This window comes from Nomascus leucogenys, chromosome 9 (genome assembly GCF_006542625.1).
Source record: "Nomascus leucogenys isolate Asia chromosome 9, Asia_NLE_v1, whole genome shotgun sequence".
Lineage (NCBI taxonomy): Eukaryota > Metazoa > Chordata > Mammalia > Primates > Hylobatidae > Nomascus > Nomascus leucogenys.
The window spans coordinates 32777926-32796323 of NC_044389.1; the positions used below are offsets into that span (position 1 = coordinate 32777926).

General features: G+C 44.1%; 1 protein-coding gene across 1 annotated transcript in view; it reads right to left on the minus strand.

Annotated features, from left to right (window-relative positions):
- Positions 1-3503: 3503 nt before the first annotated feature.
- Positions 3504-18398, minus strand: part of RGSL1 (regulator of G protein signaling like 1) — a 112673-nt gene continuing 97778 nt past the window's right edge. The window contains exons 20-24 of the mRNA XM_030818424.1: positions 16655-16741; positions 15502-15568; positions 14052-14171; positions 8184-8265; positions 3504-3823 (exon numbers count right to left, since the gene is read on the minus strand). Coding sequence (XP_030674284.1) covers positions 14135-14171; positions 15502-15568; positions 16655-16741 — 191 coding nt within the window. The 3' untranslated portion in view covers positions 3504-3823; positions 8184-8265; positions 14052-14134. The remainder of the gene's footprint in view (positions 3824-8183; positions 8266-14051; positions 14172-15501; positions 15569-16654; positions 16742-18398) is intronic.

Below are 18398 nucleotides of genomic sequence, written 5' to 3' on the forward strand. Positions count from 1 at the left end.
GCTGGGTGTCAGCAGCGGTGGCTGCAGAACAGCAGATTTTCGTGAGACCACAAATTCAGCTGTCTGATAGTTCCTCTGAAAGTTTTGTCTCAGAGAAGTACCGGGTTGAATGAGGTGTCAGTCTGTCCCTACTGGGGGGGTGCCTCCCAGTTAGGCTGCTCAGGGGTGAGGGACCCACTTTAGGAGGCAGTCTGTCTGTTCTCAGATCTCCAGCTGCGTGCTGGGAGAACCACTACTCTCTTCAAAGCTGTCAGTCAGACAGGGACATTTAAGTCTGTGGAAGTTCTTGCAGAGTTTTTGTTTGTCTGTGCCCTGCCCCCAGAGGTGGAGCCTACAGAGGCAGGGAGGCCTCCTTGAGCTGTGGTGGGCTCCACCCAGTTCGAGCTTCCTGGCTGCTTTGTTTACCTAAGCAAGCCTGGGCAATGGCGGGCGCCCCTCCCCCAGCCTCGCTGCCGCCTCGCAGCTTGATCTCAGACTGCTGTGCTAGCAATTAGCGAGACTCCGTGGGCATAGGACCCTCCGAGCCAGGTGCGGGACACAGTCTCCTAGTGTGCCGTTTTCCAGGCCCGTTGGAAAAGCGCAGTTAGGGTGGGACTGACCCGATATTCCAGGTGCCGTCTGCTTCCCCTTTCTTTGACTAGGAAAGGGAACTCCCTGACCCCTTGCGCTTCCCGAGTGAGTCAATGCCTCGCCCTGCTTCGGCTCGCGCACAGTGCACTTCACCGACTGTCCTGCACCCACTGTTAGGCACTCCCTAGTGAGATGAAACCAGTACCTCAAGCAGAAATGCAGAAATCACCCGTCTTCTGTGTCGCTGGGGCTGGGAGCTGGAGACCGGAGCTGTTCCTATTCGGCCATCTTGGCTCCACCCCAGATGACTGCAGTTATAAAGCTGGGTGCACACAATTACCAAGCACAGTGATATGCATTATATATTTTGTTTTTGACTTACTTCCTTATGACTATGGTTCGTCTGCTCATACTGTTATGTTTGTGTGGCTGTCATTAGTATAGCTGAGAATTTACCTTACCAAAATGTTATCATTGTCTATTTTATCGTGTCAAATGGCCTATGAAGAGTTCTTCTGTGTTTTCATGTCTTCCAAATACATCCCCTTTAAAAATGTAAATAAATGTTTTTAAAGAATTTTTAAAATTATTTTTTCCAGAATTGTGTTTTCAGGATTTTGATCTTTCAGGCTTGTGATTTTTGAATTTTAGACTTTAGGGACTGTGAAATCTTTCAGGATTTCAGCCTTCAAGATTATAGTGTTTGGGATTGTGTCTTTCATGATTATGGCCCAACCCCCTGGCAAAGAGGTCTGATTTCCCAATTCTGTCCTTGGGTGGAGCTACCAGGTGCCCTATCCCCAGAGCCCAGGGTTGGTCCTGGAGCCCCTGTGTAACTAGCTCTGGGTACTGCACTTTCCCTCACAACCTCCCTGCACTGTACTCTGCCTTTGTAAGTTGTCCCTTTACCAAACCACCTCAGATTACCCTAATTAGAGAGTGCCATCTCTCTTCTGCTGGGACCTTTCCTATGTTCTCCTGGGGCCTCTATCCTTCCTCACTATCCATGGCGCCACACCGGTCACTGGTCCCTAGTTTGCAGCATATGAATGGGTTTAATTCCCAAATTTCTTTGACAGATGGTAGCTGGAAGCAGAATCATCATGTCTCACAGAAACAATACCATCATTGGCACTGAATTTGTCAGATGAGGCCATCAGTGCCCATTTAGACCAAGTATAATTGCTGTTTTACACCCAGCTGTCTTCTCCCGTCCTGAAGGTGCCCAGAGGACTTGTGGTTCCCCTTCCCTCCCCGCTTTCTGTAGCCCTCTGGATTCTTCTCGCTCCTTCCTTCACCTGCAGGGACTCAGCACTCACAGCTCACTTTCATCCTCAGAAAGTTCAGGATGGGGCCTCGGGAGGCAGGACTGGAGAGAGTAATTCCCCCACCAAAGCAGAAGCTGCTCTCATCCCTGCTGGGACCCTGCCCCAACCCCAGTCCCAGCCCCAGTGTTGAGTATTCAAATTCCCAGGCCCATCCCATTTTGGCTGGAGGTGGGGAACAGGGGGTGTTGCTAGATCAAACATAGGAGGTTCAGTTAAATTTGAATTTTAAGTAAGCAACAGATAACTTTTTTAGTATCAGCTAAATATGTCCCATGCAATATTTGGGCATACTTAAGCTAAAAAAGTACTCATTGCTTAACTGAAATTCATATTTAACCTGGTGCCTGTATTTTTATCTGCTAAGTCTGGCAGTCCTACATCTCTTCAATCTTTTTTTTTGTTCTACTGTTCCCATTTCCACCTACCCAAACCCATATTTTGGCACAAATACAATTCTTGAAAAAAATGACTCGTATAGACTCTCTGATTTTCCTCTGACATTTAAGCAAATTGTTGAGTCTTTGTGTACAGAGTCTCCACGGGACACCAGGAAGCGTCACATATTTTGAAGCCACTGACAAGATGTGTAGTGCTGGCATCTTCCTGCCTCCATTACTTTGCCTATAGAATGAAGCTTACAATTCCTAGCGCTGCTGTCACATAGTAAGTGTGCAATAAAGGCTCACTAATATTTTAAAAGTACATATCTGTCAGGAACTCAGGGTGTGCATGTAGAGGGCATGGAAAGAAGTCTTATTACTCCCTATTAATAATAAACATATAACACACAGATATCTTCCAAAGGACTACCTATGTGTTAGGAATTAAACGGATCTTGTGGGGTTTTGTTGTTTTTGTTTTGTTTTGTTTTGAGACAGGGTCTCACTCTGTCGCCCAGGCTGGAGTGCAGTGGTGCGATCTTGGTTCATGGCAGCTTCGACCTCCCAGGCTCAAGTGATCCTCCCACCTCAGCCTCCCATGTAGCTGGGACTTGTGATGCCCTTTTCATTCTGCCCCCAAGGACCATGTAACTTGTTGGAGAAAATATATTCAGAATTTTCCCAGGAATATTCACTATACCACTCCTGACCAACCACTTCCTTCATGTCCTGGGAAGTTTAAGGAAAAGACAGAAGGAGGGGAAGCAACTAAAGTCCCCCACCCTCCATCTGTTCCTGGCCTTATGCTGTGCTCTTGGACTACATTATATGCAGTCAGTCCTCAAACAACCCTATGAGGTAGACATAACCAGCTGCATTTCACATATAGTGTTGGGAGTCAGCGAGGGTAAGTAATTTGCTGATGATCACAAAGTTGCTAGGAGCAGAGATAGGATTTAAACAAGACTGTCTCATGGAAAACCATGAGCTCTGACAGAGGGTGCAGGGCCTTTTGGTCTGGACTCTGTTGGCTGGGGGAGGGCCCATGTGTCAAATGTGTCAAAGTCACCGGGTGGGGCTAGCTGGCTTGTGATCTTCATCTGGGAAAAGAAGTATTGTATCCACGAATCATTTGGATTGGAAATGGCCTTGGGAGCCCCCTTGGGAGCAACTTATCATTTTCCCTGTGCCCTTTTACTTATGAAGAGGATGGCAGGCTCACAGATTGTGATTGTGGACACCCTTTATTCTGGCTAATGACCTGCAGCCCTGGAGGTGTATGGGTGAGGGCTGGCACCCTGAGGTCCTGCACACACGGGCCACCTCCTCCTCTGGATGACACTTGGATCAGTTGGAGGCTCTCAAAATGAGGGATAGATGTCTTTTCATACTTCTGTACAAAGAGGGGAGACTTCATGTCACTCTCTGACATGTATCAGAAAAGGCTTCTATATAGATGAAGGCAAGTCTCAGTCACTCTTGCTCTCTCTGCTTTCCTCTGCCTCTTTCCATCACCCTTTAGTCTGAATGGGCTGTATGAGATTCCTAAAAAACAAAGAGTTCTTAAAGCATCAAGATTTATTGGAATATAGAAAAATTCATGAAGACAATAGCATTTGCTATTTCTTCTTTATGGTGGTAGTCACAACTGTAATTGATAGTTGAATTGATTTTCTGTTAATAGCACAGTCTGACTATAAGGTCAGTGAAAGCATGAACTTCACATTCTGTTTTCTCCACTGCATTTCCAGCACCCAGCACAGTTCATTTACTCATGCATTCAATATGTATTTATGAGGCAACTATTATCTGCATGTCACTGTGCTAGGTAAGGTGAAAAATAGTTCTTGGTCTATTCTAGGTACAAATAAAAGTAGGACTTGGTCTCTGCCCTACAAAGGCATGTAGTCTAGTAGGTGAGACACATACATGAATAAGTATCTCAAGGAGAGGAAAAAATGTGTCTCAGAAACTAAGAGGAGAGAGTAAGAGGAGAAAGGAGAATCAGGAGGTATCACAGTGTGATGTCTGTGTGATGGAGAAGAAAGGGAAGGGGCCCTTTAGACAATCACCAAGTTTCTGGAGAATGGTGTGTACGAGACAGAGAGAGGAAAAAGATAAACCTGGAAACCTGGACTGAGGCCGTATTAGCAATGGCCTTTTACGTCCCACAAAGGAGTGAGACTTTTCCAACCAGGTGAAGGAGGGGAATAAAAGCTTTCATGCTGAGGAAATGAGCAGGTCAGATTTGTTCTCAGTGTGTGGGATGAAGCAGCGTGTCTTGGGTGTGTGTGGAGAGGGGAATGTGGTGACTTCACAGGGCCAGTGATGGGGACAAGGGCCTGAGAAAAGCAGTGCCAGTGGGATAGAGAGGAAGGTCCGGATAGCAGCGACATGTCCAAGGCAGAGTGGCAGAACTTCCCTTTCCTGCAGGTAAAATATGGTAGGGGAGGCAGAGGAATGAGTTGAGGATGATTCTGAGTTTTCTTTTTTTTTTTTTGAGATGGAGTCTCGCTCTGTCGCCCAGGCTAGAGTGCAGTGGCGCAATCTCGGCTCACTGCAAGCTTCGCCTCCTGGGTTCACGCCATTCTCCTGCCCCAGCCTCTCCAAGTAGCTGGGACTATAGGCGCCCGCCACCACGCCTGGCTAATTTTTTTGTATTTTTAGTAGAGACAGGGTTTCACCGTGGTCTCGATCTCCTGACCTTGTGATCCGCCCACCTCGGCCTCCCAAAGTGCTGGGATTACAAGCCTGAGCCACCGCACCCGACCTGATTCTGAGTTTTCTAGCTTGGAAGATGGGTTTGATTGGAGAAAAGAAATAAAGGGGCCAAAATTGATTTGGGATACATTAAATTTGTGCTGTGGATCCTGTTAGAATGGATTAAATTTGCAGTGGATCCTATTAGAGGAGAAGCTAGGGGCTAGGGATCTCAAGCAAATGGGAGAGTGCATTGTAAGAAGGTAAGTTCAACAGGAGAGCCACAAGAGGCACTGATATCTAAGGAAGAAACAGAAGAAATGTGAAGAAGAATCAGAAAGAATAGTCAGAGCTATGAAAAGAGAAAGAAAAAAATGGTGTTCCCAAGTCTCTAGGAGGCAGTAATCATATCAGAGGCCCAGATTGTGAGTTCATACATTCTTTTCTAAGGAAGGTGGTCTAGAACTGTGGTCGGTAGAATTTCTGGTGACTACCCTAGGATATCTATGCTCTAATCTCTAGAATCTGTGAATGTGTGACCTTACATAGCAAAAGGAATTTGCTGGGTGGAATTAAGGCTAAGGACCTTAAAACAGAGACATTATTCTGGATTGTCTGGGTGGGCCCTTAAAAGGGAGTTGGGAGGCAGAAGAGGGAACCAGAGAGATGTGATGATAGAAGAAGAGGCAGGAGAAATTCAAAGAATGGGCAGGACTTGACCCACCATTCCTGGATTTAAAGACAGAGGAAGGAGGCCAAGAGCCAAGGGATGCAGGTGGCTTCTCAGAAACTGGGAACGGCTCTCAGCTGACAGCCAGGAAGGAAGTGAGACCTCCATCCTGTACCTACAAGGACTGAATTCTGCCAATAACCTGAATGAACCAGGAAACAGATCCTCCCCAACAGCCTCCAGAGGGGAACACAGCCTTCCTGACACCCTGATGTTAGCTTGAGTCCCAGGTCAGACTTCTGACCTACAGACTTGTAAAATAATAATTTGTGTTGTTTTAAGCCACTAAGTTTCTGGTAACTTGTTATGGTAGCAAAAGGAAACTAACACAGGAACTGAAGTGGGCCAGGTTCCTTACCTGGTCGCTCTTTCTTGGCCTTTTCCTTAGATGGTAGTGGCCCCTGGATCTAGTGTTGGGACTCCTTTTCCTCCCCTCCCATATTTTTTGTTCAAACTAGACCCAAGACCCAAATCTAATTTCAAGGGCAAAGAAAAATATTAAAGCAAGGAATGCAATTTGTTGGGCTGTGGGTCAGTCTTGTCCCTAACTAAGTTTTGTTTTAACTGTAATGTTACAGACATTTTTAATTTCTCACTTTTTTCCTTCCTTCCTTCCTTCCTTCCTTCCTTCCTTCCTTCCTTCCTTCCTTCCTTCCTTCCTTCCTTCCTTCTTTTTTCCTAAGTAGAAGCTCTGGCAACACTAGGTTGGCTGGCTTGAGTGGACTGTCTCTGACCTCTTGGGACACGTTCTCCAGTTCACCACAGTCTCTACCACTCCCTCTTATCTCTCATGGACTGCTTTACTCATTTATAAACCCTGCCTGTATTCTACAGGTGACTGACTTAGTGACACTAGACTAACTGGCATTAGAACATGGTAGATCTGGGATCTTTGAAGGGAGTATGTAAGAAACCAAAAGAAGCAATCAGCAAGACTTAACAAAACAGAAGTTTTTTTTTTCCAACTCAGGGGTGACCTAATAAGTATCACTAATCCTTTTAAATAACATGTTTGTGTGTTTGCATACTTACACATGAGTATACCCATGGTGAATGTGGAGAGAAAGATAATTAAGAAATAGGAAGATGGGGCAAAGATCTAAGTTCAAATAGATCAGGAAAAGTACCTTTCTTTTCCTTAAGTGCAGCCCATCTATTGCCAACATGCAGGTTCAGCCATGTCCCACTCCAATGTGAGTGTATTTCAGTATGTGACCACGAGTTAGTATTTTGCTAGATCCTCGTCAGTCACCTTGTTGCTGGCCTAACATCCTCTCTAGTTTCATGCCTGGGGCTTGTGACTTGTTTTTTTTTGATGAAGCGCTTCCCTGTTACCTCAATTCCACTAACTGAGCTCTTCTTTATTCCTTACCTGGGGTCTTGCCTTAGCTTTTTGCCCGATTTTTAGGAACTGGGATTCTGTTTCATGCCCACTCTTCCTTCTATTAATTGCAGTCCTGTTCTAAAGCTCTAGCCCTGATAAGGAAGGGAAGCCTCATGCCCTTTTGTCTAGGCCTTCCTGTCTAACTGGGCCTTCTCCCGGGGGCCCAAGGGGCTCTCCACACCTGGCCTTTTTTCAGTCTCCTCTAGAGTCATGTCTGCCTACAGTCTTCCTGGATCTCCTGCAATCACAGCCCCACCAAGTGACCTCAGAGTCTCAGGTGTTCATGAGCTCTGCTCCAACATCACCTTTTTCATCTTGTGAAAAGTCTGGGAAATAAAAAAACATTGGCACAGCAGGAAGCTTTGGCCAGAAATTTGAAAGGATTCTCCAAATAGCTTTCCAGTCCTTTCCTGTTCTGTAACCCACAGAGATGACAAGCCAACCTGTCCTCAGTTACCTCAGGTGGAGGGCTTGTTCAGGAAATTCTGACTCATTTTGCTTCTGATTTTTTTTCTCAAAGGAGAGAAAATATGCCTATTCATTTAAAATTATGACAATAGTTTAGAGCTTTAGGTCAAAAACCCTGAAGTTTTTTATCCACTAGTTGGCAAATGAACAGAACTCTCGGGAAGAACTATTCCTTTTGTGCATGAAAAGTTGCGTAAATGGTTGGCATAGAACAAGAATAGGACAAAAAATCAGAAATGGTGTGTTCTAGTCCAGATGCTGCCATTTACTGCCCAGTAATCTTGGGAAAGTCACTTACCTTCTCTGTGAGTCAGATTCTTTCACTGTTTAAAAATAAATGATTTCTGACATGGGTGCTCACAGGGTTGTTGTGAGGACTTACTGAGACAATGGGTGTGAGTCATTGTCTAAATGAGAGATCCTACCATTAAAAGACACCATCTGTCCCTGCTGATTGCCTTCAGTGATCTCTACATCCATTTGTCATGGGATTCTTTAACAACCTGAGCCAGGATTTGCACACAGCCATGAAGCTGTGGAGCAACACCTAGACCCCAGATCTCCTGACCCAACTCACCGTGGTGGAAAGAAGTGCTTCCTCTCATGCTCTGCCCAAGACTTACCCACTGCAGTCTGGTCCTGCCACATCTGGGCTGTCAACCCATTGCCCTTCTTGATAGTTTCTGGGGAAGATGGCACCAGGGCCTTTCATTTTATTTATTTATTTATTTACTTATTTATTTATTTATTTATTATTGTACTTTAAGTTTTAGGGTATATGTGCACAATGTGCAGGTTTGTTACATATGTATCCATGTGCCATGTTGGTGTGCTGCACCCATTAACTCGTCATTTAGCATTAGGTGTATCTCCTAATGCTATCCCTCCCCACTCCCCCCACCCCACAACAGTCCCCGGAGTGTGATGTTCCCCTTCCTGTGTCCATGTGTTCTCATTGTTCAAGTCCCACCTATGAGTGAGAACATGCGGTGTTTGGTTTTTTGTCCTTGTGATAGTTTACTGAGAATGATGATTTCCAGTTTCATCCATGTCCCTACAAAGGACATGAACTCATAATTTTTTATGGCTAAATAGTATTCCATGGTGTATATGTGCCACATTTTCTTAATCCAGTCTATCGTTGTTGTACATCTGGGTTGGTTCCAAGTCTTTGCTATTGTGAATAGTGCCACAATAAACATACGTGTGCATGTGTCTTTATAGCAGTGTGATTTATAATCCTTTGGGTATATGCCCAGTAATGGGATGGCTGGGTCAAATGGTATTTCTAGTTCTAGATCCCTGAGGAATCACCACACTGACTTCCACAATGGTTGAACTAGTTTACAGTCCCACCAACAGTATAAAAGTCTTCCTATTTCTCCACATCCTCTCCAGCACCTGTTGTTTCCTGACTTTTTAATGATGGCCATTCTAACTGGTGTAAGATGGTATCTCACTGTGGTTTTGATTTGCATTTCTCTGATGGCCAGTGATGATGAGCATTTTTGCATGTGTTTTTTGGCTCCATAAATGTCTTCTTTTGAGAAGTGTCTGTTCATATCCTTTGCCCACTTTTTGATGGGGTTGTTTGTTTTTTTCTTGTAAATTTGTTTGAGTTCATTGTAGATTCTAGATATTAGCCCTTTGTCAGATGAGTAGGTTGTGAAAATTTTCTCCCATTCTGTAGGTTGCCTGTTCACTCTGATGGTAGTTTCTTTTGCTGTGCAGAAGCTCTTTAGTTTAATTAGATCCCATTTGTCAATTTTGGCTTTTGTTGCCATTGCTTTTGGTGTTTTAGACATGAAGTCCTTGCCCACGCCTATGTCCTGAATGGTAATGCCTAGGTTTTCTTCTAGGGTTTTTATGGTTTTAGGTCTAACATGTAAGTATTTAATCCATCTTGAATTAATTTTTGCATGAGGTGTAAGGAAGGGATCCAGTTTCAGCTTTCTACATATGGCTAGCCAGTTTTCCCAGCACCATGTATTAAATAGGGAATCCTTTCCCCATTGCTTGTTTTTGTCAGGTTTGTCAAAGATCAGATAGTTGTGGATATGTGGCATTATTTCTGAGGGCTCTGTTCTGTTCCATTGATCTATATCTCTGTTTTGGTACCAGTACCATGCTGTTTTGGTTACTGTAGCCTTGTAGTATAGTTTGAAGTCAGGCAGCGTGATGCCTCCAGCTTTGTTCTTTTGGCTTAGGATTGACTTGGTGATGCAGGCTCTTTTTTGGTTCCATATGAACTTTAAAGTAGTTTTTTCCAATTCTGTGAAGAAAGTCATTGGTAGCTTGATGGGGATGGCATTGAATCTATAAATTACCTTGTGCAGTATGGCCATTTTCATGATATTGATTCTTCCAACCCATGAGCATGGAATGTTCTTCCATTTGTTTGTATCCTCTTTTATTTCACTGAGCAATGGTTTGTAGTTCTCCTTGAAGAGGTCCTTCACGTCCCTTGTAAGTTGGATTCCTAGGTATTTTATTCTCTTTGAAGCAATTGTGAATGGTAGTTCACTCATGATTTGGCTCTCTGTTTGTCTGTTATTGGTGTATAAGAATGCTTGTGATTTTTGTACATTGATTTTGTATCCTGAGACTTTGCTGAAGTTGCTAATCAGCTTAAGGAGATTTTGGGCTGAGACAATGGGGTTTTCTAGATATACAATCATGTCATCTGCAAACAGGGACAACTTGACTTCCTCTTTTCCTAATTGAATACCTTTTATTTCCTTCTCCTGCCTAATTACCCTGGCCAGAACTTCCAGCACTATGTTGAATAGGAGTGGTGAGAGAGGGCATCCCTGTCTTGTGCAGGTTTCCAAAGGGAATGCTTCCAGTTTTTGCCCATTCAGTATGATATTGGCTGTGGGTTTGTCATAGATAGCTCTTATTATTTTGAGATACATCCCATCAATACCTAATTTATTGAGAGTTTTTAGCATGAAGGGTTGTTGAATTTTGTCAAAAGCCTTTTCTGCATCTATTGAGATAATCATGTGGTTTTTGTCTTTGGTTCTGTTTATATGCTGTATTACATTTATTGATTTGCATATGTTGGACCAGCCTTGCATCCCAGGGATGAAGCCCACTTGATCATGGTGGATAAGCTTTTTGATGTGCTGCTGGATTTGGTTTGCCAGTATTTTATTGAGGATTTTTGCATCGATGTTCATCAAGGATATTGGTCTAAAATTCTCTTTTTTTGCTGTGTCTCTGCTCGGCTTTGGTATCAGGATGATGCTGGCCTCATAAAATGAGTTAGGGAGGATTCCCTCTTTTTCTATTGATTGGAATAGTTTCAGAAGGAATGGTACCAGTTCCTCCTTGTACCTCTGGTAGAATTTGGCTGTGAATCCATCAGGTCCTGGACTCTTTTTGGTTGGTAAGCTATTGATTATTGCCACAATTTCAGAGCCTGTTATTGATCTATTCAGAGATTCAACTTCTTCCTGGTTTAGTCTTGGGAGGGTGTATGTGTCGAGGAATTTATCCATTTCTTCTAGATTTTCTAGTTTATTCGCATAGAGGTGTTTGTAGTATTCTCTGATGGTAGTTTGTATTTCTGTGGGATCGGTGGTGATATCCCCTTTATCATTTTTTATTGTGTCTATTTGATTCTTCTCTCTTTTCTTCTTTATTAGTCTTGCTAGTGGTCTATCAATTTTGTTGATCTTTTCAAAAAACCAGCTCCTGGATTCGTTAATTTTTTGAAGGGTTTTTTGTGTCTCCATTTCCTTCAGTTCTGCTCTGATTTTAGTTATTTCTTGCCTTCTGCTAGCTTTTGAATGTGTTTGCTCTTGCTTTTCTAGTTCTTTTAATTGTGATGTTAGGGTGTCAGTTTTGGATCTTTCCTGCTTTCTCTTGTGGGCATTTAGTGCTATAAATTTCCCTCTACACACTGCTTTGAATGTGTCCCAGAGATTCTGGTATGTTGTGTCTTTGTTCTTGTTGGTTTCAAAGAACATCTTTATTTCTGGCTTCATTTCGTTATGTACCCAGTAGTCATTCAGGAGCAGGTTGTTCAGTTTCCATGTAGTTGAGCGGTTTTCAGTGAGTTTCTTAATCCTCAGTTCTAGTTTAATTGCACTGTGGTCTGAGAGACAGTTTGTTATAATTTCTGTTCTTTTACATTTGCCAAGGAGAGCTTTACTTCCAACTATATGGTCAATTTTGGAATAGGTGTGGTGCTGAAAAGAATGTATATACTGTTGATTTGGGGTGGAGAGTTCCATAGATGTCTATTAGGTCTGCTTGGTGCAGAGCTGAGTTCAATTCCTGGGTATCCTTGTTAACTTTCTGTCTCGTTGATCTGTCTAATGTTGACAGTGGGGTGTTAAAGTTGCCCATTATTATTGTGTGGGAGTCTAAGTCTCTTTGTAGGTCACTCAGGACTTGCTTTATGAATCTGGGTGCTCCTGTATTGGGTGCATATATATTTAGGATAGTTAGTTCTTCTTGTTGAATTGATCCCCTTACCATTATGTAATGGCCTTCTTTGTCTCTTTTGATCTTTGTTGGGTTAAAGTCTGTTTTATCAGAGACTAGGATTGCAACCCCTGCCTTTTTTTGTTTTCCATTTGCTTGGTAGATCTTCCTCCATCCTTTTATTTTGAGCCTATGTGTTTACAATTTGGCATGATTTTGCAGTGGCTGGTACCGGTTGTTCCTTTCCATGTTCAGTGCTTCCTTCAGGAGCTCTTTTAAGGCAGGCCTGGTGGGGACAAAATCTCTCAGCATTTGCTTGTTTGTAAAGTATTTTATTTCTCCTTCACTTATGAAGCTTAGTTTGGCTGGATATGAAATTCTGGGTTGAAAATTCTTTTCTTTAAGAATGTTGAATATGGGCCCCCAATCTCTTCTGGCTTGTAGAGTTTCTGCTGAGAGATCCACTGTTAGTCTGATGGGCTTCCCTTTGTGGGTAACCCGACTTTTCTCTCTGGCTGCTCTTAACATTTTTTCCTTCATTTTAATTTTGGTGAATCTGACAATTGTGTGTCTTGGAGTTGCTCTTCTCAAGGAGTATCTTTGTGGTGTTCTCTGTATTTCCTAATCTGAATGTTGGCCTGCCTTGATAGATTGGGGAAGTTCTCCTGGATAATATCCTGCAGAGTGTTTTCCATCTTGGTTCCATTCTCCCCATCACTTTCAGGTACACCAATCAGATGTAGATTTGGTCTTTTCGCATAGTCCCATATTTCTTGGAGGCTTTGTTCATTTCTTTTTATTCTTTTTTCTCTAGACTTCCCTTCTCACTTCATTTCATTCATTTCATCTTCCATCGCTGATACCCTTTCTTCCAGTTGATCGCATCGGCTCCTGAGGCTTCTGCATTCTTCACTTAGTTCTCGAGCCTGGGCTTTCAGCTCCATCAGCTCCTTTAAACACTTCTCTGTATTGGTTATTCTAGTTATACATTCGTCTAATTCTTTTTCAAAGTTTTTAAGTTCTTTGCCTTTGGCTTAAATTTCCTTCTGTAGCTCAGAGTAGTTTGATCGTCTGAAGCCTTCTTCTCTCAGCTCGTCAAAGTCATTCTCTGTCCACCTTTGTTCCGTTGCTGGTGAGGAACTGCATTCCTTTGGAGAAGGAGAGGCGCTCTGCTTTTTAGAGTTTCCAGTTTTTCTGCTCTGTTTTTTCTCCATCTTTGTGGTTTTATCTACTTTTGGTCTTTGATGATGGTGATATACAGATGGGTTTTTGGTGTGGATGTCCTTTCTGTTTTGTTAGTTTTCCTTCTAACAGACAGGACCTTCAGCTGCAGGTCTGTTGGAGTTTGCTAGAGGTCCACTCTAGACTCTGTTTGCCTGGGTGTCAGCAGTGGTGGCTGCAGAACAGCCGATTTTCGTGAGCTGTGAATGTTGCTGCCTGATCATTCCTCTGGAAGTTTTGTCTCAGAGGAGTACCTGGCCATGTGAGGTGTCAGTCTGCCCCTGCTGGGGGGTGCCTCCCAGTTAGGCTGCTCAGGGGTCAGGGACCCACTTGAGGAGGCAGTCTGCCTGTTCTCACATCTCCAGCTGCGTGCTGGGAGAACCACTACTCTCTTCAAAGCTGTCAGACAGGGACATTGAAGTCTGCAAAGGTTACTGCTGTCTTTTCGTTTGTCTGTGCCCTGCCCCCAGAGGCAGGCAGGCCTCCTTGAGCTGTGGTGGGCTGCACCGAGTTCGAGCTTCCCAGCTGCTTTGTTTACCTAATCAAGCCTGGGCAATGGCGGGCTCCCCTCCCCCAGCCTCACTGCCACCTTGCAGTTTAATCTCAGACTGCTGTGCTAGAAATCAGCGAGACTCTGTGGGTGTAGGACCCTCCCAGCCAGATGCGGGATATAATCTCCTGGGGTGCCGTTTTTTAAACCTGTCGGAAAAGCCCAGTGTTAGGGTGGGAGTGACCCGATTTTCCAGGTGCTGTCCATCTGTCACGCCTTTCTTTGACTAGGAAAGGGAACTCCCTGACCCCTTGCGCTTCCCGAGTGAGGCAGTGCCTCGCAGGGCCTTTCGTTTTTGACCAGAAAATGTTCTGTCAGTGTTAGGAGGCCTCTGAGAGATGATTTGCCTCTGCTGGGGGTCTGGCTTGATTACTTCTTCTCTTTTTTGGTGTAGGATAATTTTTGTCTGAAGGGAGAGAAAACAGCCAGTTATCACAACTATGATGCAGTAATTGAAGTTGCATTTTGTGTTGGTTTGTCGCTGTCATTTCCTTTAGGAATGGCAATAGCCAAAACTGAAACCTTCAGGCTTCAGAATAGGGCTTCTCACATTCTTAGTCTCACCTTCTTCCCCAAGGTCTTATAAACTCTGAAGCCATGCATTGCTTTTCCAGTGTAAAGAGCTTCAAAGTATCTGGTTTGTCTTCTGGGCACTGGAACAGGCGAATAAATCCTGGGCAGCTCCAAGTCCCCGTTGGAAGGACAAGTCTGGAAACAGGCCTGAGAAGTGACATGGCTGGCAAGGACACCAGGCCTGTCATTCAGAGGCTGCTGTCTACCACCTTGGCCTTCAAATAACTCTTTGGCTCTCCTCAGCTATAGTTTTCATGACCCCTGGGGATTCTCCCAGAGCCCTAACTTAGCATCAGTTTCACTTGGAAGCTTGTGCAGAAGTGAGTTAGGCTGAAGCAGATTTTAACAGACTCAAGTCCCTTCTATTCTTATTGCCAAGATCCTGCCAAGCAGAAGAACAGATCTTCTTTCTTTCCCACTTTATGCACCCCGCCCTGAGCAGCCTGGAATATTTAGGAAGCTGGCAATTAAAGATCATCTGAATAAAAAGAACGTAGGATACATATACACAATGTAATACTAATCAGTCATAAAAAGATAAAATCGTGTCTTTTGCAGCAACATGGATGGAACTGGAGACCATTATCTTAAGTGAAATAACTCAGAAATGGAAAGTCAAGTATTGCATGTTCTCAGTTACAAGTCAGAGCTAAATAATATGTACACCTGGACATAGACCGTAAAATAATAGACACTGGAGACTCGGAAGGGTGCGAGAGTGGGAGGTGGGTAAGGGTGAGAAATTACCTAATGGGTACAATGTGTACTATTTGGATGATGACTACACTAAAACCCTAGACTTCACTACTTCCCAATATATCCATGTAACAAAACTGCACTTGTACTCCTTAAATCTATAAAAATTAAAAATAAAAATCAAAGATCATCTGGGACACTTCCATAGCAGTGGTGTTCTACTGAAAAGTGGGTCAGAGACTCCAACTTCTTAAAAGTGCCTGTCCTAGTTGGAGGTGAGAAAGGACTCCCACAGAGAAACACCTCCTTAACTTCTCACCAGAGGCAGCAAGCTCAGTTTCTAGGTTCTGCATGCCGAGGAAAGGCAGGGTATGAGGCTAGTCTCTGGAAAGTTTACACCATCTCCCATTGCATGCTTGGACTTAGCAGCTCTGAACAGAAGAAGAGGATTTCCAGCTCATGCCTACCCCTGGACAGGATACAGCTGCATGGCAGATACCACGAGTCTTGGCTGAGTAAGGTTGCTTGATGAAGCTAAAGAGAAATACAGAGAAAAACTGCATCAGGACTCATGACACAGACGCAGTCACTGAAAGGCCTCCAGCCTGGAGGACCATGCCAGGTGGGCTTCCACGGACACCTCCAGGGTAGGGTTTGGAAAGTGAAGGTAAAGCAGGCCTGTTCCAGGGATATTCAGGAGACCTGGTTTCTATGCTGCAATTTGTGTGTTCGTGTGTGTCCCAGGAGACCTTTCATCCAGACACGAAGGCCATGATGTCAATCACATAGACCCAGGGAAGTAAAATAGGAGATTAGGGCAAGTGAACACTAGAATCGCAAGACTTTAGGGCTGTTTGGAGCCCATGGATCACAGGCAATGTTCCATAGTGGCCTCCCCCGTGAAGCAATGAGGAAACACGTACAAATGGGCAGGGCAGGTACCCTGGCATTTCATGCCTGTGAGAAGCAGAAAAGCAGCATTTCCAACTTCTTCCCCTAATAGAAGCTGGCAGTTGGGATAGAAAGGGAAGATTTGTTAGGAGAGACTATGTGGAAACAAAGGCAGGGTTAGTGTGTGGGAGTGGGGTTGACTCCTTGAGACTGAAGATGGGGAAGAAAAAGAATATAATATGGCCTCAGTATGCGAGGTTAGAACTGCAGGGTTTGTGACAGGGAAGAGATTCATAGCAGGAGCCTCCAGGAAGCAGGAGGTATGAAATGGTGTGTTCAAACCAGCAGTTGGTCTCAGTGTGAGGGGGAAGTAACAATTAGGACATTGTGATAGTCTCTTAATAAAGATCGTACGTCTTGCCTGGAAATGAGAAGAGGAGTCAGCAGAGATATAGAGAAGCTTAAGGTACCTGCCTTCCCGGGGGTTACAAAAACCAAGAAGACAGGATTATTTAGATGAGAGTCACTCACAGAGCCATGGAAGGAGGTCAGGAGACTAAATTTTCACCTCCTCTCTGCCACTCACAAGCTATGTGATCTTCATCAAGTTACTTCACATTTTGGGGATCTCAGTCTCCTTATGGTCAATAAGGGGATTGGCCAAGCTGGTTTTAAAGTCCCCCTCTGATTGAGTAGCAAACTGTCAGTGGGGATCCAATTCCAACTCACAATTTTGAACTGAACTTATTGCTTCCCGTTGAGGCTGCAACCACTCAATACCTCTGAGCAAGGTGAACCTTAAGATAGCATTGTCTCCTGGGGAAGGACAAAAACAAGCATTAAAAACACTTGCAACAACTACTGAAATAAATCTTTCTAAGTAAGCGATAAAGCTCTTGTTTAACATGCTTAGATTACAAAATGTTAATGATAAAACATTATCTAAATCTAAACCTTTGCATGTGAGATGCTATGGTTTGAATTTTGCCTCCAAAACTCATGTTGAAATTTAATTGCTACAGAGATGGTATTAAGAGGCAAGACCTTTAAAAGGTGATGAGGCTGGCCGGGCACAGTGGCTCATGCCTGTAATCCCAGCACTTTGGGAAGCCGAGGCAAGTGGATCACCTGAGGTCAGGAGTTTGAGACCAGCCTGACCAACGTGGTGAAACCTCATTTCTACTAAAAATACAAAATTAGCTGGGCATGGTGGTGTGCAGCTGTAATTCCAGCTACTTGAGAGGCTGAGGCAGGAGAATTGCTTGAACCCAGGAGGTGGAGATTGTGGTGAGCCAAGATCATGCCATTGCACTCCATTGACAGCCTGGGCAGCAAGAGTGAAACTCCATCTTGAAAAAAAAAAAAAGGTGATGAAGCCACGAGGGGTCTGCCCTCATGAATGGATTATTGCCATTATCATGGGAGTGGGTTTGTTATAAAGGTGAGTTCAGCTGTCTCTTGTTCTCTCTCACACTCTCTTGCCCTTCTGCCTTCCACCATGAGGTGATGCAGCATAAAGCCCTTTGCCAGATGTTAGTGTCATGCTCTTGGACTTCCCAGTCCCCTGAATCATGAGCCAAATACATTTCTTTCTTTATGAATTACCCAATATGAGGTATTTTGTTTTAGTAACACAAAATGGGCTGAGACATGAGATCAGGGATGTGAGGCTGAGAGAGGGGATCACCATGCTCAAGGTCTCACAACTTGTACATTATGACTCTCTGATGCTGTTCTCAGATTCACAGACCTGTTTTCTTTGGTTTTCAGAACTTTCCCCTGAAAGATACCCAGTCTTGTCCTCACCAGCCACTGCCCTGTTCACCAACCTCTTTCTTGTTAAAATTCCCTTTTGCACAGGGTGCAGTGGCTCACACCTGTAATCCCAGCACTTTGGGAGGCCGAGGGGGGCGGATCACGAGGTCAAGAGATCAAGACCATCCTGGCTAACATGGTAAAACCCCCATCTCTACTAAAAATACAAAAAATTAGCTGGGCTCAGTGGCAGGTGCCTGTAGTCCCAGCTACTCGGGAGGCTGAGGCAGGAGAATGGTGTGAACCCAGGAGGTGGAGCTTGCAGTGATCCGAGATCACGCCCCTGCACTCCAGCCTGGGCAGCAGAGCGAGACTCCATCTCAAAACAAAAAAAAAAAATTCCCTTTTGCTCAAGTACCAATCACAGCTATATGACAGAGATACATTCTGAGAAATGTGTCATTAGGTGATTTTGTGGCTGTGTGAATATCATAGAATGTACTTACACAAACCAAATGGCAGAGCCCACTACACATTCAGGCTTTATGGAATAGCCTATTGCTGCTAGGCTACAAACCTATACAGCATGCTACTGTACTGAATGCTCTTGCAATTATGACACCATGGTATCTGTGCATCTAAACATATCTAAACATAGAAAAAGTGCAGTAAAAATACAGTGCTATAATTTTATGAGACTACCATTGTATATATTGTT